Raw genomic sequence first — 25625 nt, 5'->3', positions numbered from 1 at the left:
AGCCACCATGGAAGAAAGGTGCAGGGTCACCTTCCCCAGGACGCCGCTGGGGGCATGTGTCACCCCAAAGCCATGGATGTCATCCCGACACTGTGGGCCGTGAGCATGACGCAGGGCAGGAGGGCGGGTCCATGTGCTCAGCTGTGACACTGATCCGAAAGGGCGTCTGTTGTCATCGAAGCATGGACATGTGGAGTCCTGTCCGTGTCCGTACGGACAGGCGTTCCGAGGCCTTCCTGAGTCCCTGTCCCCCCAGCGCCCTCCCGCCGGTCTGTGACTGGTGAGCGGGCGGACTCAGCGCCCTCTCAGACCCACGCAGCCTGACCACAGAGAACGACCCGGGGGCCGCTCCACGCTCGATGACGATACAGGACTTTGTGGGCTTTTCCGACATCTTCGCTCTGGGACCGTTTAGGAGAAAGCTTTCCGGTGCTTGTGTGCTGGACGGCATGTGCTGGTTTTCAGAAGTTAACGTTGAAATGCCCTCCGTTGGCCAAAGCACCCGAAGATCAAAAGGGAGAATCTGGGCTGGCCTCGCAGTTGTCCCTGCAGCATCCGCCCACAAACCGCCTTGTCCCTTTCGTCCTAAAAGCATAAATAATCAAAGCAAAAGCACACACCCCGTCAGCGCCTCTAGGCCCGGCTGTCCCTGCCTCCCTCTCTCTCCCTTTGCACCAGTGTCGCCTCTGCCGCAGCCCTCACGTCTGCGCCACGTCAGTGCGGCCGCTTCCTGTGGCAGCTCGGCCTGCGAGCCCTGGGGGCCGCCACAGGGACTCATGTGTGCGTTACATGTATGTTTATACCTGTATGTGACATGTGTAATATTCAGCTCTTGCCTTCTGTCTGGAAAACAGCACATCCTGAGCACCCCTTAGTGTTTTCCTTCCCTTCATCATCCCCTGAATCCAATCAGCTGACAAATCGCCTTTTTATTGCTTCCACTTCTGACTCTCGCGCCTCTGTGATGGACACATCTCCCCAATTAGGCTGTTGCTCTAATCCCAGGCCGCTGGCTTTTAAAACTCTTTTTAAACTCTAGCCTTATCCTGTTTACTCTCTAACGTAGATAACCAAATTTTTCTCTTTTTTCCCCCTTAAAAAAAAAGCCTGGCCTGTCTTCCCTGCGCAAACCCGTCGCGACGGCGCGCGGGAGACGATGGGCACCCGTCCCGAGCTCTGCCGTCACACGAGCGTCTCCGGCCTGCCTCCCCGCCCCCAGGGACACGCCGGGCCTCCCTGCCAGTGCTTTCTCTTCCCTGTAAATTAGGTGGAAATCTCCCTGAGACGTTTTTCTTTTGAATGTCGTCCCTTGCTTGGAAGACAAAGGAAAATTGCAGAGAAAGAGATGGATTCTCTTCATAGAACGTGAGCTGCAGGGCAGGCCGCGGGGACCCGGGTCCTGGGGAGCGCGGACCAGCTAAGGAACTTGGTTTGAAACGAGCGCGGAGGCGCGGCCCAGGCGACCTCGCCAGAGAGGCGGCACTCGGGCTTGCCCTGGAGCAGACCCTGCCCTGGTCTGAGCTTGAGTCAGGGTCGGCGGCACCTGCACTCCTCGCGGCTGTTCTTGGGTAGAGAACTGGGGTTCTCCGCGCGTCCTCCGAGTGTAGACGAGGCGGCAAGGTTCTATTTGATAATTTCATAGAGGAGGAAAACAATCTAACCGTTTACCAAGAGACCCAATGATTCATCGACAAGCTGGACCCTGCTGGTATGACTCAAGCTTTAGATTCTTGGTGACAACAAATATCTAGGAATAAATAAGACACCAAAACAAAGCTACTGTGTCTTTCAAAATGAAACACTTTGTTAGAAAATGCCCAGTCCTATTAGTCTTAGATTCATCAATTAAATGAGCTTGGAAGGGTGAGTCTCACCGAATTGCTGGGGATTTCATCTAATCGGGGCTCCTAAGGGCCCTTAAAAACCACAAATTACTCTCCCCAATACAGATGTTATGAAGTCTGGGTCCGCCCCGGATTTAGATGATGCGACCTTTGAGCAGCGCTTCTCTCTGAGTGAAGGCAGAGGAGAGCGAGCCGGTTACCCGCGGCCGGGAGCCTGTTCTGTGTGCAGCCCTCGGCTCCGTGCAGACGTGCATTGTTTCATCCCGGTTTCTCTGGGTGGGGGAAGGGCATCACCGGAAACGCTAAAGTCCTGGAGATGTACAAGAAAGAACAGAAAAGCCATCTACGCCATCAGAAGTCAGATTGCCATCTCAACGTATTTGTTCCAGTCTCTTTTCTTAATCAGAAATCAGCCTCCAGCTGGCGTGGCTCAGTGGCTTGAGCACCGGCCTGCGAACTGAAGAGTCATCGGTTCGATTCCTAGTCAGGGCACGTGCCTGGGTCGCGGGCCGGGTCCCCATTTGAGGGACGTGAGAGGCAACCGTACATTGATGTTTCTCTTCCTCTCTTTCTCCCTCCCTTCCCCTCTCTCTAAAAATAAATAAAGTCTTTAAGAAAATCAGTTGTTTTATTAACACATGCATGTTTATTTTAAACATTCAAACTATGAAAAGCTATGCAAAGAAAAATAAACATACGCAAATTTAATAATTTTAACAGTAAAACTTATTAAAACTTGGTAACATTGCAGCCATTTTTCTATGCCTATAAATACAGAGAAGGTAGGTTAACATGTTAGGTAGATAAATGCAGAGAACGAAAAAACACTTTCATAAAAATGGGATCATGCCCTAAGACACTACTTTGAACATTGCAATTAAATTTTAGTTTAGTTTTAAAAAAAGTAAAAATAAAGTAAAAGTGAAGAGAAATGTGAACTTCTAATAAACGATGTGAGACAAAACATTGATTTTCTAAGAGAGCCCCCGAGGGACGAGGCCGCGCCAACGCTGAGCCAGAGCGCACGCGCCTCACAAATCGCCAGACGGGCCTCCAGAAGCAGCGTCTGCGTCTGGCATCTGTGCCGTGAAAGGAGGCCACGTCAGCGCTCACCTGGCCACCGAGAGGCCCTCACCCACTCTTTACTTTTTCATCCGTAGCGATTTTCACGTCCTCCCAGTTTGTAACACGCGCCTTCGGTCCCACAGCTGAAACCAACACGGTCCTTCGTGTTAGCTGCCTGTCTACATGTTGTCGTCCATCTGTGTTCGGTTCCTCCTTCAGGCCAGGACCTTGAGGTCTTAGCGGATGGGTTTCCTCGTCTAGTCATGTCTCTAAGAAGAGTCGTCCCTGTTACGTCCCCTGGGAGTCTTCCTCCTTTGTTTGATGCTACAGAACGCTGAGTGCAACTGTATTCGTGCACGGCAGGCGGTAACGGCCATGTCACGTCTTACTCAGAACACGGGGGCTGTGTTTCCCTGTCCTCTGGGGTAGGACGCTGCCGTCATCACAGCGGAAATGCACCTGATTGGTTTTCAGTCTTTTAGATGATTTGCTGATTCGGCTTGTCTTCCTGCGAAGTCCTTGGCTCTGAGGGTCAGTCCGTCGGCTGGCACCTGCCTGGGCGTGGGGAGCCGTCTCTCGGCGCCCCTGGAGCGGGTGCGCGCCACCCGTTTACGGGGACCTGTCGGGCTGGCACCTTCTGATGAGGTTTGACGGCGCAGCTCAGTGACGCCAAGGATGTGCTGATGGCGGGCCCTTGCGTCTGTCTGTCCTACTCGTAACTTTTCCTTCGGTGTGTCCTCCACCACCTTTGTTCCAACGGCCTCGAACGGCCCCTTGGTGTCGGGACCTGGCTTTGCACGGCTGCCTCTGTTATTTCCAGCCTGGTTAGTTGCTTTATTTGTTCTTTAAAGACGCGGGTTTGATCGCCCTTGGTAACCTCCTAGCTCATCTGATTCTGTTCAGACAGCTGATGGGTTTTTCATCTTAATATTGTTATTTTTATTCTTTCTTCCCCGTTTTTAATTCATTTTTTTATTTTTTGTTACTTTTTAAATTCATGGTCTTATTCTATAGCACGAAACAATTTAGAGAAACTTCCCGGGACTCCGTGAGTGACTTCCTTCTGGGACGGGTACCTGCTCACCTCCGGCACGCCCGGCTCCTTGTAGCATCCCCGCACACTTCCGGGTCCATTTCCTTCCTTCTGCTCGGGCTGCAGGAACTGTGTGCATGGAACGCGTTTCTCCTTCTTCCCGTCCCGGCAGGGCCTGTTTGTCTGCTCCCCCTGAGCTCCAGTGTGGAGGCTGGATAGATCTTGGGGACACACCTTTGGTGGCCTGAGGGACTGGAGGGGTTGACGGAAGTGGGGCCTTTAGTACAGCCCCTGGGCGCCTGTCCCTACTTTAGGGTTGTATTTTCGGTAACAAGGATGTACCAGTGGGAGACAGACCGAGAGGGATGTAAGAAAGGCATCCACTTTGGGAAACGGCCGTGCACCGTGTCACGGGTCAGGCGGAGGGAAGGAGGGGGACCTCGCAGGCGAGGCCTGAGGCGCGGCCCAGCACGGCCGAGGCAGGTGAGGCAGTGCCCCTGGGAGCAGGCGTGGGACTCCCTGCAGCGTGGAAGGGCCTTCACCCGCAGAGAGGGCAGTGGCCGTGCTTGGCCGTTGGTTACCTGCTGGGGGTGCTCATGGGGGTCACCCACTGAGGACGATGGGGACCAGGCGCTCGCGACTGAACGGGGATTTGGGAGTGTGGACACAGGAGAAGCAGGGTAAGCCCCTGTCGGTCACTCTAGATGGATAGGGGTGCATATAATGCAAATATGTGCACACACTCACACATGCACGCACGCACACGCGCGCACACACACACAGGGCCTCGGAGCAAGGACGCCTCCGGAACAGCGAGCACACGCTTACCGTCAGGTCGTGGTGTCCAAGCGCCGTTCTCCAACCCGAGGAAGGAAGGGGCCGCTCCCCGGCTGGGGCAGGGGCGCACAGGTGACCCCAGCGCACCTCCCAGGACCGCAGCGTGGGGAGGAGCTCAGAGACCGTGGACGCCTATCGAGCATGTGAGGCAGCTGGGGGGGGCTCCTGCGGGCCAGGTCGGGGGCCCCGGGACAGCAGAAGGAACACTAACAGCTGTCACTGTTTAATGCAGTAAGACCCGTGGCCGCACAGTGACCGAGGTGGACAGACAGACATCTAGACGGCCAATGGCTGGGTCTCTTCTCCTAACCCCTCACCACGGCCCCCCTGCGCTTCAGAAAGGGAGAAAGGGGTCACTTCACAGTGGAGAAGCCTGGCACGCGGCACCTTAATCCCAGGACCGAAGGGGACCCCATCAGTGGCGGGGCAGACAGAGCCCCTGCATCCTGAGAGGGGCCACAGGGGCATGGACGTCCCAGTCTGGCCTCAGTGTCCGGGGAGGCGCCGCGCCTGGGGAGGGAGGGACCGAGGGACCGCACGTGACCTCTGCTCCCTGCGCGGCAGCGGGAGGCGGTCTCGTGGGATAGTTTTAAAAATAAATTCTGCTGGTTTAAATAGAGTTTTTTAGTCTCTATAGGCCCCTGCCGAGGCCCCCCCCCCCCCCACCGCCCGTGGCGGCCGATGGCCGAGGTGAGCTGAGACTTTCTGGGATCACTGCCCTGTGCTCTGAGTCATCTTCTGAGGGGTCCCGGGCGGGGGTCCGGGAACGGCTGGGCAGTGAGTCCACGTTCAGGGAGACCGGAGAGGCAGAACCACTAAGTGAAACCTGCGAGTCTCACCCGGACCCTTGGGCTGGGAAGGGTCTTAGGAGAACAGTGAAACGGGCCCGGAAGACGTGATGCTGGCGCCGCGCTGGGGTTCAGTTCTTCACGTGGCGCGTCTCACTGCGACTACGCACAGGGACCCGCTTGTCGGAGACATAAGCTGATTTGTTTGGGACAACGGGCATCACTTTGCAAAATGCCTCTAAGGGGCCCCCAAATCTTCTCTGTGTTATTCTTGCAACAGTTTCTGTATGTTTGAGATCGTTTCAAAGTCAAGTTTTTTACGAAATGGGCCGCACGTGACGCAGCCTCATGCCGCACGCCGGGTGCGGTTCTCATGCGGGACTCTCGGTCTCTCTGCAGGTGACGGTCCTCTCAGCCGCCCCGCCTTCACGCAGGAGCCCCAGGACGTCACTTTCCCGTTGGAGTCGGCGCAGTCGGAAGTCGCCCTGCACTGCGCTGCGGACGGCCACCCCCCGCCGCATTACAGGTGAGGCGCTGCCTCCGGGCCCCCCCGTTCCTCCCTGTGTCTTTGAGGGCGACGGTGCCCACAGACGCGCTGCAGGTGCCCGGCTTGGCAGGGGCCGCCCAGTGAGTTCTGACCCAGGGGTGCAGCTGTGCACCCACCTCTCCAACGATGACGTGGACGTCTGTTCCCAAAGTGCCCCCACCCCCAGCCCAGGCAGCCTCCGTTAGGGTGGTGTCCAGCGTCCAGAATTTCCCGGAACAGTTATCCGTGATGTCGGCGCTGTGCAGTGTCGTGTTGCGGTGAGAACGGAAAGGAAGAAAGAGCAAAGGAAGGAGGGGATGGAAGAAGGAAGAGAGGAGGGAAGGGGGGAAGGAGGGAAGGGGAGTGGGGGGGGGAGGGATGGGGCGGGGGGAGACTCAGAAAGACAGGAAACGACAGAATGACCCAGGGAAGAGCAGGAAGGAAAGGAAAAGACCTGTCCCCGAATCTGAAAGACTGAAGTGCCGGCTTCTCCTGGCCTCCTCGTCCACCAAAGGGGGGCTGCTGCCTCCGGCGCCCAACACAGAGGATGCAAGATGGTGGAAACGGCCCCCTAAAAGCACGGAATCGAAACGGGCACTTTATTGCGCCTGATACGTCTCTGCGTCTCCCCTGATAGGCCCCATCACCCAAAAAGCACCGACTGTAGAAAACTATCCTGAAAACAGCTGTGACACTTCCAAGGCAGAACAGCACTTTTATTCTGGGCAGGACAAAAGCCAGCTGCTCTGCTTCTCACATGGCACCTGCGGGGGCCCGGGCGGGAGGGGTGAACGATGCTCCTGTCCTTAAGGGTCGCAGGGAAGGCGGGACCTGATCCTCGCTGTGGGCGGAGCTCGCCGCTGAGAAATGTATGCGTGTATGTATCACGCTTGTGTAGTGATGATATTTTGTTGGTAAAAATGGGTTATGCAAAGTGAACACGGGAAAAGACAGAATAAATATTAATAGGACTATTGTAACTTCGGGTTTTAAAAGTATTTTTTTTTACTCTCAGTGTTTAGCAGGGACGTTGGACCGACCCCCACACCGAGTAGCCGTCCCAGCCCGCCATGGCACGCATGGCCGTTTCCCCTCCTCTTCACGCGGCATTAAACGTGCCGTAGTTACACTTACTGCTGCTTTGATCTTAAAGTGTCTGGGTTAATTAGCTAAATTACTTAACTGCAAAACCAAAGGCAAACTCTCCCCTGTATTTTGTCGCGCTAACTTCTTCGGCAGCTTTTTTTTTTTTTTTTTAACAACAAAAGAGCTGAAAGGCTGCGTCTCGTCGTATATATTTCTCTCTCGTCCCCGAGGCCCCAACCACAGGAGCCCGGCCGTCAGGGGAAACCGTCCACTGTCCCAACGGCTTGTTGGTTTTGCTCCAATAACGAGCTGTCTTAGGTCACTGAACACGTGGTTAACTGTATAAAAGTCTGACTCACACATTTTTCACATCAGCTGACGCTTCACGTTGTAATTCTGTTTTGAGTGCGTATTTGATCGCTTGTTAGGGTTGGCGTGCTGGTGAACGAAGGGAAAGGAGCCATGAGTCTCCGTGAGGTAAGGAGCGTCTGCTAAGGCGAGAGCGGTCAGTCCACTCGTGGATCAGGTGCTTACGTGAGAGTATCTATTGGTTTATACCAGGCAGAAAAAACATAACACAGTGGTTCTCAAGATGGTTCACTAATTGGTTTCATCTAGAAACGAACACACCAGAGGAAGACACTGCAGATTCCTGTATCGTTAAATGGCTTTTTTCCTATGATATTTGTAAATTAGGGGCTAACGACAGTCATTCCATTCCAGTCCCGCGACCTGGGTCAGCCCCTCTCTGCCGCGCATAAACTGCCCTTCGGCAGGAGACCCCGGCAAGGGCGAGGGACAGACGGAGCTCTGAACGCGTGACCGGCAGACTCGGGCCCCGTTCCCTTGGCACAGAGCGGAGGGCAGAGGCGTCTCGGACAACGCTCATGAGCCACAGAATGGGGATTTCAGTGTTAGCGTGACCCTCTCCACCTTAAGTTTTATAACAAAGACTCACTTCTCCCGCGTTAGCCTTAGGCTGTGTGTGCGTGTGCACTCGTGTGAAACAGGAACGTCTCTGTGATTCGGAGTCTGACATCTGGGGTTTTCTGGGGTGATGTGGGAACAGCATGAAGTGGGGAAAAGAGGTCTCGCGTGGAAGGAAGGCTCTGCCTCTCGGCTCAGCAAGGCCATCCTGGCTGGGACCTCGGAGGACGCACCCCCTGCATCAGCCTCCTACCCCTAAAGGGAGGCGGTGCCGTTGGTTTTCAGACGCGTTTTCTCTTCTAATCCACCGCCTTCAGCAGACTACGTCCCGTGGGGGAAATGAGCGCCATTTAAAGCTGTATTTTGGGAAGGGTTTAGAAGCAGCGTGCCTGAGGTCCCTTGCAACGGAGTGAAGCGCCTTTCCAGACAGGATTCCGTTCTGGGGAGGCAGGAGGACGTACAGATGGGAGCCAGGCTGGGACCGTGGCTTCCCGCGGAGAAGGTCGCCCTGCGCTGCTGGGGACCCGAGCCTGAGAGGCCAGCCAGGGGGCCCCAAAGGCGGTACCTGGGGCATGACTGCTCATACCTATAAAGTCGGTGGCAGTCAGGGAGCAGGGAGCCTCGTTCTGGCTCAGAGTGTGTATTTTATTTGGAAACATCAAGCCACCTCAGTGGTTTCTACAGAGGCCTGCCCTCTGCTGGAAGAGCGGTCTCCGCATGTCCTAGAGGCTTCGGGCCGGTCTGATCTGGGCCCGGTCGCCCCTCGGGGTCTTTTCTCCAGCCGCACCCCGGTCACAGAGACCGGCTCACGGCAGAGGCCGGCCGCCTTCTCTCCTTCTCGTTCCTGGTCTCGCTCGGTCTCCAGCACCCCACGGGACAGCGCAGGACGTGTGCTAGCGTGCTCATTACAGAACGGATGCACTGGCCGTCTGCAGAAATTGGGTGCCTCTCGCAAGGCTACCCGAGACCTACAGCAGCCTACCCCCAGGGCAGTGGTATCCAGGTGAGGGCACATGGCAGCCCCAGCGAGACCTTTAAAAATTTGGACTTGCATGTAGTTCTAAAGCAAGACAGACAGACAGACAGACACACACACACACACACACCACCACCACCACCACCACCACCCCCTTATCCAAGGACAGCAGACAGACGTGGCCCCTGGCCATTATATTCTTGAATGAAGGCTTAACTTCTCAATAGTGAAGGATGTTCTCAGCAAAAGGTCAAGATTTTAATTCAACTCCGTTATGTTTCCTGGAATTAGTATGATATTAATTAGATGCTTAAAATAATCATTTAGAGCCTATCTCCTCAGCAGCATCAGAGGAAAATGCTCCCGGTGCTCGGTCTCATCGGGAACGTGTGCCTGGCGACCACTGGATTCATTAATACTACGTCTCCGTCGATTTCCACATATTAATCAGGACGAGGCCCCCACCAGGCGCCGGGCCCTGATCTACGGGCGCCGTTCAGTCACCGCCGCGCTGTAGCGACGAGCAGCGTTACGGGGAGACCGCTGGAAGATTCATCTGCCGCCGCCGAGCCGAGCGCTTTGAGTTTGTGTTGGAAAACAATTACTGAGCTTAATTAGGAGCGCGGAGCAGTGGCGGCAGTGGTTCCCGTGATTGATTGCAAAATTAAAGGGACCTGGCAAAGTGAGCGCCGCGCCTCCTTTGCTCTGACGTGGAAGGGGACAGGCGGCCCCAAGACTGGGGCCTGTCACCGCGGTGTGGCCGTGCCGACAGGGACATCGCGGGCCCGAGCCGGGACCGGAACAAGACTTCTCTCCACGTGCGTCTCCCAACGTCGAGAATGAGACGCGGCACGCGTTCCTCCGGAAAAAAGAATTCAGCCGGAAGTCCAGGGAAGTGCCATGTGGTATTTGTGACCCTTGGGTCCCGACGTCCTTTATTAAAGAGACGCTGATGTGCACAAGAACTGGGTAAATGATTGAAACGCGACGATTGGTCCAAACCCTCTGACGGAGTGGATGTTGGGTCAGTCACCTCCGATCTGCCGTGGGGTCGGGGGTCAGTCACCTAAGCCCGTACTTCTTTTCTGCTGGGGTAGATGTCTGCCCGACCCTCTCCCTGGGAAGTTTCCAGATGCTCCCCAAAAGGTCAACGGGGTTTGGAAGAGTCCTGTTAAACATCATTCCTTTCTAACCATGTGCCCCGCCGCCCCCAAACACTGTTAATCTGCTCTTAGCATGACTGGGAGAATCATGGCAAATCGGGCCCAGACCCCAGCGTCGCGCCACGTGCAGACCGGCTCTGGTCCGTGGGAAGAAGCTGTCCACTCGTTTGTCCAAAAGGCCGGTTGTCTTCATTCAGTATTTTTACGCCTCTGTTTCCCTCCATGGTCTATATGAATATGCTTGGAAGGCAGCTGGTTAAATATGCAACATCTGTACTCCAGAAGGTCTGGCCATTGGGTCAAAGTTGGGGCAGGGGGCGAGGTGGGGTGAGTGGGAGATCATCCGTGGGTATCCCTTCACCTTCAAACGACCAGATGGAATTCCCGAAGCCTCTTACAGCCCATCAATAAAACAGGCAGCAGCGAGGCCTCGCTCCCCGGCATCCGTGCACTAGAGGCCTGGGCACCGGCAGCTGAGCCAAGAGCCCGCGCTGCCTAGAACGAAGGCCTCCCCCACGGCGTTTGCTTTGTTCAAGGAGCCTGGTAGCCGGCCTTCCCAAGCACCGCTGCCGGCGCTCTGCGAGATTAACTTCCCCAGGAAGGGACAGGGACGGCTGTGCCGTGGGGGCGCCGGGCGTCCGTCCGCCGCAGGCCGGCGCTGGGGGTCGTGGGCGTCTTTCTTGTGCCGTTTGTAACACCCTGGCCCCCGGTCTCCCCCTAAGTCACGCTCACATTCCATTCCGCAGCGTCGGCTGTGGGCGTGAGATGCTGCTCCAGAAGCAGGAAGGCCGGGGCTGCTGGCAGGACGTCCAGCTTTCATGGCTCCTGCCAGGAGCCCTGTCGCCTCTGCGCACGCTCCTGGGAGGGGATGTGTGTAATCCGTAAAGAGGAGCTCTCTCAGATACCCCATTATTGGCATCACGGGCTCGTGGAGGCTATTTCCTGTGGTGGAACTTCATAGGTTTGTCCCCACACGTCACCACGTTGATTTTGTATTGGTCCCTGGAGTTACCAATGCATGTTGTGTAGAACAAAGAGAGGCCGACTCTTGATATTACAAGAATTTGCTTTCTTTTTTCCCCTGAAGGTGGAGGCACAATGGCACCGACCTTGACTTTTCCGTGAGTTCTGACTACAGGCTGGACGGGGGCAGCTTGGTGCTCGGCAGCCCGCGCGCAGGTCACGTCGTTGGCACGTACCAGTGCCTGGCCGCCAACCCGCTGGGCACGGCTCTGAGTCGGGAGGCGACGCTCCGGTTCGCATGTGAGTTTGTGGAAAACGTCTGCGATGCCTGTGATTCTGAAAATATCATTTTTATTATATTTATGTTAGAAAAAATTCCAGCTTTGCCACTCATCTGTTCTTTGACAGCAAATATGAATTTGTGGAGGCAAATGTTTTCACAGCGTGCATCCTGTGAATCCAGACTCCTGGGGTTAAATGCAATCTGTCTGCACAAAGAAGACAATAGCACTGTTATTATATCTTGTGAATTATATACAGAAGCACCTCTAGAAGTTCCATATGGAAATACTGAGCAAAAGGCACAGGATGTATGACTGTTTTCCCTTTTCTTTTGCACTGGATGTGAGTGTGTGGCACGCAGGAGGAAAAGCCGAGGGCAGAGGTGACATTTGTGGGAGGGGCCTGTTCTCCTCGGGGACACGGTCATGGGCACACGGTGCGGCTGAGTGGTCGCCAAAGGCAGACTGTATATTAACCGGAACAATGTCCTGCTGCCTGACAGAAATGTCAACCCAGTAATTACCTTGGTGACATTTGGGACATTAACAGATGAACAATGGACGTAGTGTCTCTCTTACATCCTTTGCACGCAGAGCGCCCAGGGACTGAGATGTTCTGTGTGGAATCCAGGGAACGCTGTGCTGGGAAGTAATTCTCTCTGCCTGTGCGGCGAAGGAGGGGCAACTGCGGTCCCCTCTGCGCCTCTGCCCCCCAGGGGGGCCCACCAGGGCCAAGGTTAGCGCCCAGGGAGAGCGCTGTGTGTCTGTTACTTCCAGAGAGTGATTGCTTTGAAACTTCAGTGATAAAATAGGTGCCCAGAGCCCACCGCCTGGGACTACTCTGACTGTCAGAGATGGATAAGCTAATACTTGGGGGTGGTTCCCATCGGGGTGTGACATTCCAAAGACCCCTTGTTCCACATGTGGCTCCCCCATGTTGGCCATCAGGGGGCTGGCCTGGTTTCTGAATGTGTACACACACACACACACACACACACACACACACACACATACATATACATAGGTGTATGCACATGGCCATGCACACACACACTATATACTATATGTACAAACACAGGCACATAGCCATGCACACTCTAAGCTGGGTGCACATATACATATGTACATGATCATGCACACATACTATATACTGTATGTACATACACACATGTATGTGGTCTTGTACACACGCTATATACTGCACATACCCTTGTGTATGTGTGTGTCATGCACACTATACTGTATGCACACATACATATGTGCATGGCCATGTACACACTACTGTATATACATATCATGTGGTCTTGCACACACTATGCTGTATGCACGCATACATATGTATGTGGTCTTGCACACACTATATACTGTATGTACACATGCATATATCGTGGCCATGCACACACTACTGTGTGTACACATGCATATGGTCATGCAACACACTATACACTACATGCATGGGCATGCGTGTGGTCACGCACACACCACATATAGTGTAGATATACATATGCATGGTCCACATACACACCCATACTGTACACACACATGCATGTGGGCATGCATACACACTATGCTGTGCGCACACACATGTGTATGGCCATGCACACATTATACAGTGTACATGTGCATGAGTTCATGGACACACATTACATGCTTTATGTGCACATGCGTTTGTATGTGGCCACACACATGCATTGCAAGGTGTACTCGGCTGTGTCTACACTGCCCACACCTGAGGGACAGACGGAAATAAAGCCGAGCGTGTGGAGCCCAATGCCACGTGCGCAGAGGCTGGCTGCGGTCGCGCTGAACCTGAGGGAAGGACGATGATGACGCCCCGCGTCCGCGTCTCAGCAAAGACCACCCCCTGGGAAAGGAATCGGGAGCCGTGTGCTGATGGGAACTGTTTCACAGGCTTGGATCCTCCCGGAGTATTTACCGCTCCTGCTGGGACGGAAAACCACCCTTGACGGTGCCCGTGGCTGGGGCCAGGTTCCGCAGGGTGGGTTTGACCGTCTGGCGGAGGAAAGTCTAGGCAAACCTGAGGTTCTCTGGGGCTGCGGGCTCCACCCGCTCCAGAAACAGGCGGCGTTCCTCGGCCGGGAAGCGGCGCACCGTGCCGCACGGCGCCGTACAGGTCCTCCTTCCTTTGTCCCCGTTTTTTTTAACAAAACATGATTTTAAGTTTACTGCATTGTTATTTCTTAACATTTTTCCGCTTTAAAAACACGTGCAACTAGACATTCCGCCAAGTTAAAGTATACGCTGCTTTTCTACAGAAGAGGAAAGGGTTAAACCAAGAAGGGAATGTGCGCTTTCATTTGCGCTTTCCTGTGTCCTTGTAAAACCCTTTTTCGGGCTAAAGGTGCATGACTGTCGGGCCCTAAAGGCATTTCCATTGCCATTCACGTGGGAAGCAGAAGGGCCAGCACCCGTGGACGAACCTTCCTTCTGCAAACGGAAAGGCTCTCGAGACAGAGCCAGGGCCCCAGGTGCTGCCTGCTCCGCCGGCAGCAGCCACGTGCGCTCAGGCCTGACAGCGCCCAGTCGGGGCCGAGGAGACACCGGCTCCAACGCAGCGGCCCCTGTGACCTGGACCCACCTTCAGCACAAGCCGCGCTTCTGATGACCTACAAATGGCCGCTCTCCGCCCCCTGCGCCTCCTAAGCATCTGCGTCTCTGCACTCACGCTGACCGCACCTTGGACGGCCGCAGACCATTAATGAAGGGAAGCGCCGGGCCCGGCTCTGCCGCCCCCGAGAGCCGAGAGCAGGGTCGCAGCGGGTGTCCGCGCGCCCCCGGCCCAGCAGCGCCGTGCGTAAGAGACGGAAGGCGGAGACAACCCAGATATCCCTCAGCAGAGGAACGCGTCAGCCACACGTGTCTGTGCAGACAGCGGGGCATCATCCAACTTTAAAAGGGACTAAAATTGCGATGCACGCGGCAGCAGGGGTGAAACTCGAGGGTGTTCTGCTTGGGGGACCAGGCTGGTCACACGAGGACAGACAGTGCCCGATGCTGGCCGGGCCAGCTCAGGGCGACGGAGAGGACGGTGCCGCCGGGGCCGGGGCAGGGCAGTCGGAGCCCGTGTTCCATGGGGACAGCGTTTGCGCTTGGGAAGGTGGGGATGGCGACTCACCGGTGCGCGCGCTCAGTGCCCCTGAGCTGTGTCCTCCGAAGGGTGGAAATGGGGCGTTTGCACGTGTTTCCCGTGGTTTTTAAAAGCAGCAGCATGACGAGAACTCTGTAGACTAAAAATAACGCTTTCAGTTTTAGTTTCTTCTCCATCTTGACTCTTAAGAAGAGTGAGTTTCCTTCATGCGGCTCCGCTCTGGTTCTTGGCACAGAACAGGCGGCGCCCGGAGGGGTCTCCTACGGACAGGAAGTGCCTGTCACACATGACCCGTGTCTTCCCCTTCCTTTGAGTTGCTCCCGGCGACCGCCATACATTCCCAACTGTGTCTGGTCCGGTAGAAAAGGTCCTGGGTGGGCAGGAGACGGTGGCGGGGAAATGGTCAGATTTTCCATCAGACAGACCTGAGTTCAAGTTCCATCTCTGTCAGACACGCCGGGGCGCGAAGGCAGGCCCCTCCTGACATGAAGCCTCTGTCGTGAAGTCTGTACCCTGAGCGTTGTGGCAGCATCCCCAGGACAATGGCGTGGGCCACCTAAAGTCATGGGTCGCCTGAGGTCATAGGCCACCTGAAGTCATGGGTCACCTGAGGTCATAGGCCACCTGAAGTCATGGGTCACCTGAGGTCATAGGCCACCTGAAATCATGGGTCACCTGAGGTCATAGGCCACCTGAAGTCATGGGTCACCTGAGGTCATAGGTCACCTGTGGTCATGGGTCACCTGAGGTCATGGGCTACTAGAGGTCAGGAGTTAGCTGAGGTCATGGGTTACCTGAGGTCACGGGTGAAGCCCCCTGTGGATTGCGGGCACTTGGGGCAGCAGAGCGCTAGTTTGGCCAAACACCTGCGTCGTTCCAACCACTCCCGTCCGCTCGGAGAGAACGCAGTTTACACTGTAAACCTCCCCCACCCGGTTCCCGGGTCTCGTGTCCACGGCTTTTCGGGGCTTGGGCGCCGATGGCCTTCCTCGTGCTGGGCAACGCCTACAGGAGACAGGGCTGCCGTCCCCGTTTTGCAGAGGAGGAGCCCGAGGGCCCCTGGGGCCGGGCCCCCGCGAGGGGCGCTGGCGGACTCGGAGGCTCCTGGGCGCAGAGTCCAGTCCCGTCCCGCGCGGCCCGCACACGGCCCTGCTCCCGCCACAGCAGCCGCCGGGACAAGAGGCCACGGCCGCGGGGCCGTCGCTGCACAATAGGCCCGAGGGCGGGCGCTGCTGGCGCCCGGCCCACAGCCCGTTACACGGGGAGCCCGGCTGCTCTGTCCCCCGGGTCAGGGTGCAGAGGCAACCGCTGGGCGGCCTTCTTTCTGAGCCCCCCCCCCCCCCGGCCTCCCCCCACGCCAGGTGCGAGCTCAGGACGTCATGTGCACCTGAACCTCTGCCTCCCGCTCCGCTTCCCAGGCGAGGCAGACATGAAACGCTTCCTGGGAGGTATTTCCTCTGCTCGCCGACAGGAAACGTAGGTCCGGACGCCCGGCTCCCACGCACTGCCGCGGGCACGATCAGGTGGTACCCACGCTCCGCCCGCCCCCAGTGGGCAGCCAGTAGTGCGGGGTCCCTTTGACCTTTGGAACAAAGGACTGAACGGCCCTTCGGAGCCTCCCCGTCCACAGGAGGGACCCTGTGGGCCTCCCCACTCCGTGACTCATGGCTTTGGGTGGTAACATTTACCCTGGAGTCCAGCTGTTCAGACGCAGCCTCGGGGTGTCACACAGACCCAGCCTGTGACACAGTCTGCTCACTGTGAGTGCCCCCCACGAAATGTCCCCGACAGGAGGCCCGAGGATAAGGAACACCTGTCCCGACACACACTCCCGAACCGGCCCGTGCCGGCCACGGCCACACTCCCAACTCACCCCCCGGCGGACATAGTGAACGCAGGCTTTGAGCGATGAGAACACAGCAGGCCCTCCCTGCCCCTCCCTCTGGGATGCTGGCAGCCCAGACAGGTGGCTTTCAGCGTGACACCTCCCTCCTGCCCCACGGGGCTACAGCCCTAAAGCGGCTGGGTGTCTCGTTCCCCAAAGCCCCTCTCAGTCCCCAGGCACGTCCTGGGGGCAAGGGGAACGCAGACGGCTCCCTTTCGTCGGGTGTCACCTGCCTGTGCGAGGGGACAATGCCCCGTCCTGCTTTTTAAACGCCACTGAGGGCGGAAGAGAGGGTGGGCGTGTGAAGGACTCCTGCGGTTTCACTGCGCTGCGCTGCGGGACGGTTTTGTTTTGTTTAGAGTCTCACAACGTACACCTCTGGCAATGGGTGGGTACGTATTTGGGATACAAGCCACGCATGAATAGGGCTCTCGGGTCCTGCGCTTTTACACACTTATTCACAGACCCCATCTCCAACAGGTTGGGTCCGTTTTTGCCGAGGGAGCCCCCTCAGTGTCCCCCTGTGGGCACATCACTGCCCAACCAGAAGGCACCTCATCCAGGCGTCAAGCCCTTCAGTGGGAAGATTCTGAGTGACGTCAGGGAGCTTGGTCACGAGCTGCCGTGTGAAAATGCCCCACTTTTCCCTGAAACGTGTCTGTCTGATGTGCTGATGACATCACGGTTGTTAATAAAACCATGGCGCACGTCCTCACGGGCCCTCCCAACGGCAGTGCTCGCGCGGGTCAGGGGGGGCTGAGGAATCCCCGCCCCCATCACAAGGCTGATTTCAGGCGGCGCCCAGTTAGAGCGCAGTAATGACTCATTTTAAAGGGCTGGAAACATGTAGACAGCCACGGCCACCATGGCTTTGGCCAGGGAAATGCATGGGGTTTGCACCTGTGGTGTATTTCCTCTTTATTCTCTACCTTAAGGCCATTGAGAAACTGTGTTTTAGAGACAGAGAAATTCGAGACAAGGCAGTGAAATGGTGCTCCTCACCCCAGGCCCCAGCCCACAGGAGGCACAGAGTTTCTCAGATCCCCATCTCAGAATAATTTTAACTGGTAAACATATTGAATTATTGATGGAGGAAGTAAATCGGAAACTACATGAATCAAAAGCCAGAGCCCCAGAAAACCAAAACGTTCTCCAGGTAAAGATCGTAATACAAGCATCTTCGACCCATTAGAAGGAAAGAAAAGAAAAACCCTCATACTTAAAACATGAACATTAAAAGCTTCGTGGGCTCTGATCACTTCGGAATGTTTTAACATTTTTGTGAATATACAAGAAATGCAAAAACTGATCCCGATGATATGGTGATAAAGTGCATTTTTATCTGAAAATGAAATTAAGTCCCAGGAGAAGTTTAAAAATAACACTTAAAAATGCATATGGAACATGGAAAGTTTCTGGTAATTGTGTGTGGAAAGCAGGAAACACATATTTAATTATAAATGAAAACGCTAGATGAGTTTTAACTATTTCTTTTTTGTACACCAGAAAAGAAGTGGGGAAAAGTAGGCAAAAGAATTTTTTTTCTTAAATTCTTAAGTTAAATAAAGTTGAAAACTACTGTTGGTTTTCATTCTCATTTTGCAAATGGCACTAAATAATGCCGCAATGGATTTGATATTTGAGTTTGTCCTAATGTGATAATAATGTAACCACCAACTGATATCACACCAAGGAGCGAGCTTTGTCTTTGCTTCTAAAAATAATGCGCGCCTTAAACAAATGGACTCTGAGCAGTCGCGAGGCTGAATTATAACAAGCCGCTATTATATTTATTTTTGAAATCAACAGGGAAGTAGATTACCCAAAGTTTTATCTTCATTTTCCCTCATCATCACTGTTGGGCATCCACTTACATGTCTCATCGGAAGTGAGACTCTTTCCAAATCCAGGCCTCGCCTTCCCTCCTGCCTCTGCTTATCTGCAGCAGGACCTCATCTTCTTGTTCTGCGTGAATAAAATTGCGCTGGAGCTGCCCAGGCCGGTGTGAGGGGGGAGGGGAGCTGCTGGAGGGGAAGGTGTTGGTTCCACCAGGACTGACAGTCCTGACCTTTCGGCCGGAGGGGAACCCACCACTGACGGACGGGCTTGATCATCACCCTCTGCCATCTGACATGGCTTTGGGCTTTGGCTGGTTTGGCTCAGTGGATTGAGCGCTGGCCTGCGAGCTAAGTGTCGCTGGTTTGATCTTCCAGTCAGGGCACATCAGAGAAGGAAAACTCTGACTCCAAAAAACCTCCGCTGCCTTGCGGCATACCTCTTCAGGGGAAAGGCTAAGGGAGTAAACCCCGACAGAAAATCCGGAGCCGGAGTCCCTAAGGCGGTTTGACGTTGTAGTCAACACCGGCAACTCCTGCGGCGCACCTGAAGCCAAGCTGTATCGACTCTGTCTTTCCCTTGGACCCTTCAGCTGCGAAGAGAGGGGGGGTCTGCTGCATGGGCAACAGCAGACCCTCCATATCACCCTGCCCAGGCTCTGTAGCTTCAGCTTCGCTGGAGAGGACACTCCAGCGTCATCGCAAGATGTCGATTCAACACGGGAGGAGACAGATACCGTGTCACTCCCGAGTCGGACTGCACAACCGTTCTCGGCGGTGCAGATAGACTCTTGAGAAGCTACACCATCGTCTCTCGAGACGGACGGCTGCCGCCGCCGACGACGACAGGGGTCGTCCTCAACGGTTCTGCTGCGGGTATTTATGAAATGAGTGGGGAGTGACAGCTGAGTCTTGCTTTTGCTCTAAAGAATCAGACGGCCTCTTTCTGAGGTTTACGAGCAGTAGATACTCAGTGTTACCTGAACAGCAAATCAGAACCGAAGGCGGGAGAGCACGTAGAAATGATGGAGTAACACCGTGGTTTAGGGGGTAACACGCATGCTGTCCTGACCAAGCGATAAATCTGTGCAGAAGATGACAAGACGCATCTGCGATAGTCAAGGAAGTGTCCCCAAGCCAGGTCCAGGGACAGAATGCTGTCACTGCCCGGAGGGCCCTCCCCCGGCGTCCGCTGCCAGCCACTGCGCTCCGCTCCTTCCCGTCCCCTCTCTGGACGTGTGAATGTGTAACTATCGCCTCTGTGACTTTTATGTGAGCCACACATGGGGTTTCTTCGCGCCCGGCTTTGGAGCCAACGGTGTGTGTTTGTGGGGCTCGTCCAGGTTGGCGCAGGCAGCTGCAGGTCACGCGCTCCCACTGGGACACCTGGCCGGGTGCACGCGCGACCATCTATGAACGGAGCGCGGGTGTCTGTGGAGGCGAGCGGGGTAGCTCTTCATCTTCTCGCAACATCACGCCTACGTGGCTGAGAGCAGTGCCTGCTGCTGGGACGGCCCAGCGGCAGCGTCGGGAGGGAACGCCCCGGCCGTCCACAGCGGCGTCCTCGCCCGTTCTGCCCACCAGCAGCGTTAGCCTGGGCGGCGCGGCTCCTGTCGGCCTGTTTCCGACGTTGGTGGCTGGAGAGGCTCCACAAGGGCACCTCCTGCGGCCTGATTTCTGTTTCCTGGTGACGAATGAGATGGAGCACCTTTCTGGGTGCGCACTGGCTCCTTGCGAATCCCTCTCCACTCGAGAAAGAACAGTTGAAGCCATTTTTTTAGAGGGAAGGCAGGTGCTGATCTGTGTTCCCAAACTTTAACTTGGCCCTTCTCGTACCCATTCATACCAACAATGCACGAAGTAAGCACCCACTGTGCGCCAGACACGTGTGGGAGCTGGGAGCAGAGTAGGCTGTTTTCTGCATGTGTGCGTCTGCTCCAATGTAACTACAGGCACTGTCCCCAAAACAACAGAGCGGTGATGCCGTCGGGATAGAGGACAAGGAGAAACGAATGTGCTGGAGCAGCAGGTTTTCTGACTGTGATCCCGGCCAGAAGCGGGGCCCTCTGCCCGCCTGCCTCTGCTCAGGATGTCGGGAGGCGCAAGAGAGGAGGCGTCCAGGTCAGCAGAGGGGGTTGCACAGGCCCATGCAGGGCAAGGGCCCCCCTTTCTGAGATCCATGCCCTTGAGAGATCTCCCCATGCATGTTAATGAGCTTTTTTGCATAAGTCAATTCTGTTTTTATGAATGGAGATTATATAACCTTCGGTTAATTCTTCCAGAAATCCCATCCATGAGTGCCACTAGAGCTCTTGTTATTTGGGTTTTCTCCCTCGAGCACAGAGGATTTATTTTAATTATTCCACCCGCTTTAAGCAAAAGCAGTCGAGTGTAAAGAACTGGGCCAGGGCCCTGAGCCTCCGCACCGCCTCTCGGCTTTCTGGAAGGCTCTGCGTCTGCCTCCGCCCTGCGCTCGGGCTTCATTCAGAGCGCGATCCTAGTGTTTTCACCGAAAAAGGCACAAAACGTGGCCGAGCCAACGCCAGGATCGGCGACGTTCCTTCCGGCTGACGGAGGGCATTAGTGCAAGTACAAAGGTTAACAGAGGTCACCGCGTGTCCGGGCAGCCGGGCACCGAGCGGAGTGCGGGGGGCGGGCTCTGACCGGCCACAGGGCCCCGGCTCTGACATGCCGGCCCCCCAGCGCGTCCCCCGGGGCTGGTGTCCGACAGAAGCAGCCCCTCCTGTGCTTGTGCAGGACAGGAGGCCGAGTCCCTGCCGCCATGGATAAGACGCCCCCCACCCCCAGCAGTGAAGCCCCCGCACCGCCCGTCCTGACGCACGGCTGCCCGGCCCGGCCCCACATCACCGCACACCCTTCACTGGGGACCCCAGAGGTCGCCGTGAGGAGCCCAGGGTCCAGGCTGCCCCCTGCCCACACCCCACCTACGTGTCACTCTGCACGTTCCTGGTTTTGAGGCCGTTCCCAACCCCCTGCCCAAGGCTGCAATGTCTTCCCTGGGCCTCCGGCTCAGTCACCGGGGGGACCCCGACCCCCTACCTTTGCTCTGAACTTGCTCCTCTCTGACTTCGGCTGTAACGCGACTGTCCCGGGCAGAGGGGGGTCCGGCTGCGGTGCCCGCCCCCTGGGCGGTGCTGGCCTCCCGTGCGCTCACGCGCCGCTGGTCCCAGGCGCTGAGGTGCCGGCCCCGCGGGATGCTCCGCCCGGGCTGTGCGGGGCGTCGGGGCTCCAGCATCTCCCGCGGGGCCGGGGTTGGGGGCTGGTCCCCGAGGAGGAGGGAGAGGCAGAGGGCGCCGCGCTATCGGAAGCCGGGGGTCAGGGTTGGCGCACCGTCCCCTTCAGCCTCTTGTGTGCGAGGCCGGAGCCCCTGCCAAAGCTGCGGATGGGGGGCGGCAATGCTGGGGAGTCGGGGCGGGGTGACGCCAGTCTCCTAGGACGACGGGAGGCTGGGGGCCAAGGGCGTTCCCTGCAAAGGCGGTGACGACGTGAAGGCTTAGAGGCTGGAGGGAGCGGAGCCGGCCGACACCTAGAAATCGTGCCGGCGTGGGACGGACACGGGCAACGGAGAGCCAGGGGAGGTCACGGGGGCGGGGTGCTGGCCCCGCGGCTGGAGTCTGGGTTGTATTCCAAGGGCGCCTGGACCCCGTGCGAGCTTAAGAAGCGACTGCCATGAGCTCACTGTTAGTCAACTGCGTGATTGAATGTCATCGACCCCACGGGTCTACGGGTTAGACCCCCTCAGCTCTCCTTGGCTTTCTTCGGCTGGTCCACAGGAAGCTGCGTCAGGGGGTGCCGCTGTGTGAGAGGGGAGGCAGTGTGGGGGTCCACACCGTCGTTCCGGTGTTAACTGGTGAAAACGCGGGCCAGGCAGCAAAGCAGAGGGCCCTGTTGTCACGGCAACCCAGGATGGGGAAGAGGACCGTTTGCTGGTGGCGGGGGTAGGTTTTGAGGGACAAGACAAGGCAGAGACAGTCACACGGGACGTGAAGGCGTGGCGCTTACTTAGGGGCAGGGGACTCGAGAACATCTTGGAAGACGGAATTAAGAGTTGAATTTCCAAGCTGGCACATCCTTAGCTCTGTGGGTCCCTCTTGCAGGGGACAGCGGAGACTCGGCGTCTGACCGTGACGGTGCTCTGCCCGTGGCATGCCACCTGACGCCATGGGAGCCGTTGACGTCACCAAGAGTGAAATTTTCCAAAGAAAAGGTGGGCCCGGAAATAAATCCAAACTAAGTCCAGTCACTGGGCATAGGGGATGGAGACAGATACGCTGCTGGTCTGCAGGGGCGCCGGAGCGTCTGCTTACGCGGCTTTAGCGTGTTGTTTTAAATAACTGGCTGTTAATGAGCATCGTCAGACCTCGCTGGACAGTGACATAGTATCTGTTACCTATTCCTTCTCTCCTTTAACCAGCTGTACCCCTAAAGTAGCTCACAGGAAGCTGAGGCGCTGGGGAAATAGGTTGGACCTCTTAAATGTGGATGTGTCTCGATTAACGGTCCTTGGAACGCGGTGACGCCAGGTTATCCTCACAGACGCCAAGGGGCTGGCTTTCTCCGCCCCGCTCAATATTACACGTCACCTGAGGAGGGACACTGTTGTTTTAGCTTAGATTTCTCGGGTTATTAATCACATTGAACTTCTTCACATGCTTATTGGGAATGGGGAATTCTTCTGACAGTTTTCTGAACGTGGTCTTTGCCTAGTTTGGGACTGACTGGCTCAGATTTTTCTTATTTATTTCCAGAAATTATTTATTCTAAGTATATTAATACATTTCTATTATAAATTATATAAAACATGTTTACTTTAGCTTTGCTTGTGGTATTTCTCTAATCCAGAAATGTCAGCGTGTAAAGCTGGTTTTTTGTGACTCACATTCCCCCCCATTTTCCTCACGACTTTTGTTTGGGGCACATACATGAGCCTCTTCTCAAGCCCAGGGCTACAGCACTGCTCCCTTCGGTGGTCCTGTCATTTCACTGATCACACTCGGCCTCTGATCTGCCGTGACCTCGCTTCCCTGACACGCCTCAGGGGCACACCAGCTTCTCCTCCGTCGCCACCCTGGGAAGTGTCCTCGTTTTCATTTGTCCTGCAGCCAGTGTTGGTACAGCCTGATTTCCACTGAAAATCCGGGTCCCCCTTCACGGCACAGGGGCGTGGGGGAGTCTGTTCTCCCGGCCCATCGCGCCCCCGGCAGGAGGCAGCCCGGCTGTGAGATGCTCCGCGGGGCCCGAGCTGGACCCCAGGGTGACATCTGTCCTCTGGGGAAAGCCTGCTTGTCAACCGAAGGCAAACTTTCAAAATGGCAGCCCTGCCTAGAGCTCCGTGGGCTCTGGGGCTCTTTAGTCCCGGGAGCAGGGCAGACACAGGGGTCGCCGCGGCAGCTGCTTTGCGTGCGCTCGGTCCCTCGTTCTGTCCCGACAGGCGTGGCTCTGTCCGTGCCGTCGGCTCCCTGCTGCTCCTCCATCCGCCCCGGAGCTGGACCAGGAAAGCAATGAGTGTGGCCGTGAACGACGAAGCGTGGTCTGGCCCGGAGCGGTTAGATTCGGATGGATAAGGCTTAATATCGTAAAAGGAGCGGGAAAGAGACTGTGATCCCTGTTCTTCTATTTGTGGTGAGGACGGAGAACCTTCTATCGCTTCGACGTTCACGGCCGCGCTGGACTGAGACCCCAATAAACCGGCGAGGACCACAGCCAGGCGTCCGGGGAAGGTCGGCGGGCGCCGTTGCCCCGGGAGGGCGGGGGACAGGGAGCTGGGCTCTGGAGGGGGTGCCGGAGCGCAGCAACAAAGCGGAGATTCCAGGAACAGGAAGCCACGCCATCAGCAGGCTTATTTCCCGTTCGCTCCGGCAGTGCAGGTAGATCTCGGCAGCGGCCGGCCGGGCGCAGCGCGGCTTACGTGGGACCGGCGAACGCAGTCCTCGTAAGTACCTTTAATGAAAACGTGTCGGTCGAAGCCGCTCAGTCTTTCCCATAAAAGAAGTTTCCCTCGTCGCCGGGGGCTGGGACTGTGGGAACGTTTCCCCTCGCCCCGCTCTCCTCCCACCGCTGGCCCCCGAGGGCTGACAGCCCCCGCTCCCCGTGACGCTGGGCTCCCCTGCGTTCATGCCCTGGTGCGAGGGAAGCCTCAGTCCCGGCGCTCAGGCCCCTGCCCGGCAGGCTCGGCGGAGGTGTTGGCCTGAAGGCGCGCGGTGACGGGGCAGAGCAGGCCGGCCAGCTTTTCTGTCAAGGGCCACGTAAGAACTTGGATGTGCGGGCCAAGGTCTCTGCTGTCCTAGAATGAAAGCCGCCGTCCGTAAGCCAACGGCCTTGGCAGCGTCGCGCCATCAAAGCCCTGCTGGCCCCTCTGCTTCTGCCCCTCACCTGGCCTAACTACAGGGACCGTGAGGTCAGCGGCGTGGGGACCGGCCACACTGGGCTGTCGCCCTCTTTTTCTGTCACACGTGGCGCTGCTCCTACTGCCGTTAGACAAACGAGTCCGCCAACACTCAGGCGCAGTCGGACGTGCGTGCTGTAGCATCCCGGCTAAGAATTTCTTTTTTCTTGTCCTGTTTGTGAAACGCTTGTCCCTGGGAGCCCAATGCCGGGCTCACAGAAGAGGTGGCCTGAGTCCCTCCTCACCGTTGTTCTCAGAGACCCCGTGATACCTAGGACGCCAAGAAACAGCTCACTCAGTTATGAATTTTTATAAAAATCCTTTACGCCAATAAAAGGTAGAGGTGTCAGCTTGGAATATAAATGGGTTTGACACCAGGAACTCTTAAAATATGTTCTCACTTCCTGCTTGGACACGAGCGTTCCAAGCTGGTGTCAGACGTGGCTGTTGCCTCCTCACGGGGGTGGACAAGAGCGTCCGGCTTCGTCGGGCCGCGTCCCACCGTGTCACCGAGTTCCGCGGGGAAACGCACAGTTTCACAGACGCCGGGACTGAGTACACCGCACCCTGGACGCGATGGCGGGGAACGGACTGGGTCTACGTAGGCATTTGTCTGTGTGCCGCTTCATCGGGGCCGGGGAAGTTAATGACACCCCAAGAACTTCAGCCTGTGCCCAGCCACCCAAGATCCAGGGGCTCGGGCTTCTCCTCTCCGGGGAGAGGACTGATGGAGAGGCAGGAATCACAAGACCCTTCCTCTACATCTTAGATTCTTTAGTGCTTTGACTTAAAGTTACCTATTTATGTCTCTGAGCTTTCGGGGCAACGAATGCAGAACTAGAGAATTGTTCTTGGTGTTCTTCACCGTCCCCTCTGCTAAGCGGGGTGCTAGCAAGCGCAG

At 56.4% G+C, this 25625-nt stretch overlaps 1 protein-coding gene across 1 annotated transcript in view; it reads left to right on the top strand.

Moving 5' to 3' along the window:
* CNTN6 (contactin 6) overlaps positions 1-25625 on the top strand; it is a 122382-nt gene that overhangs the window by 21249 nt on the left and 75508 nt on the right. The window contains 2 exon segments of the mRNA XM_090283093.1: positions 5967-6093; positions 11333-11508. Of these exon segments, the coding sequence (XP_090139219.1) occupies positions 5967-6093; positions 11333-11508 (303 nt within the window).

Source organism: Furipterus horrens, unplaced genomic scaffold, assembly GCF_987537825.1.
Source record: "Furipterus horrens unplaced genomic scaffold, mFurHor1.1.pri manual_scaffold_7, whole genome shotgun sequence".
Taxonomy (NCBI): Eukaryota; Metazoa; Chordata; class Mammalia; order Chiroptera; family Furipteridae; genus Furipterus; species Furipterus horrens.
This window is presented reverse-complemented; position numbering and strand designations above follow the sequence as displayed.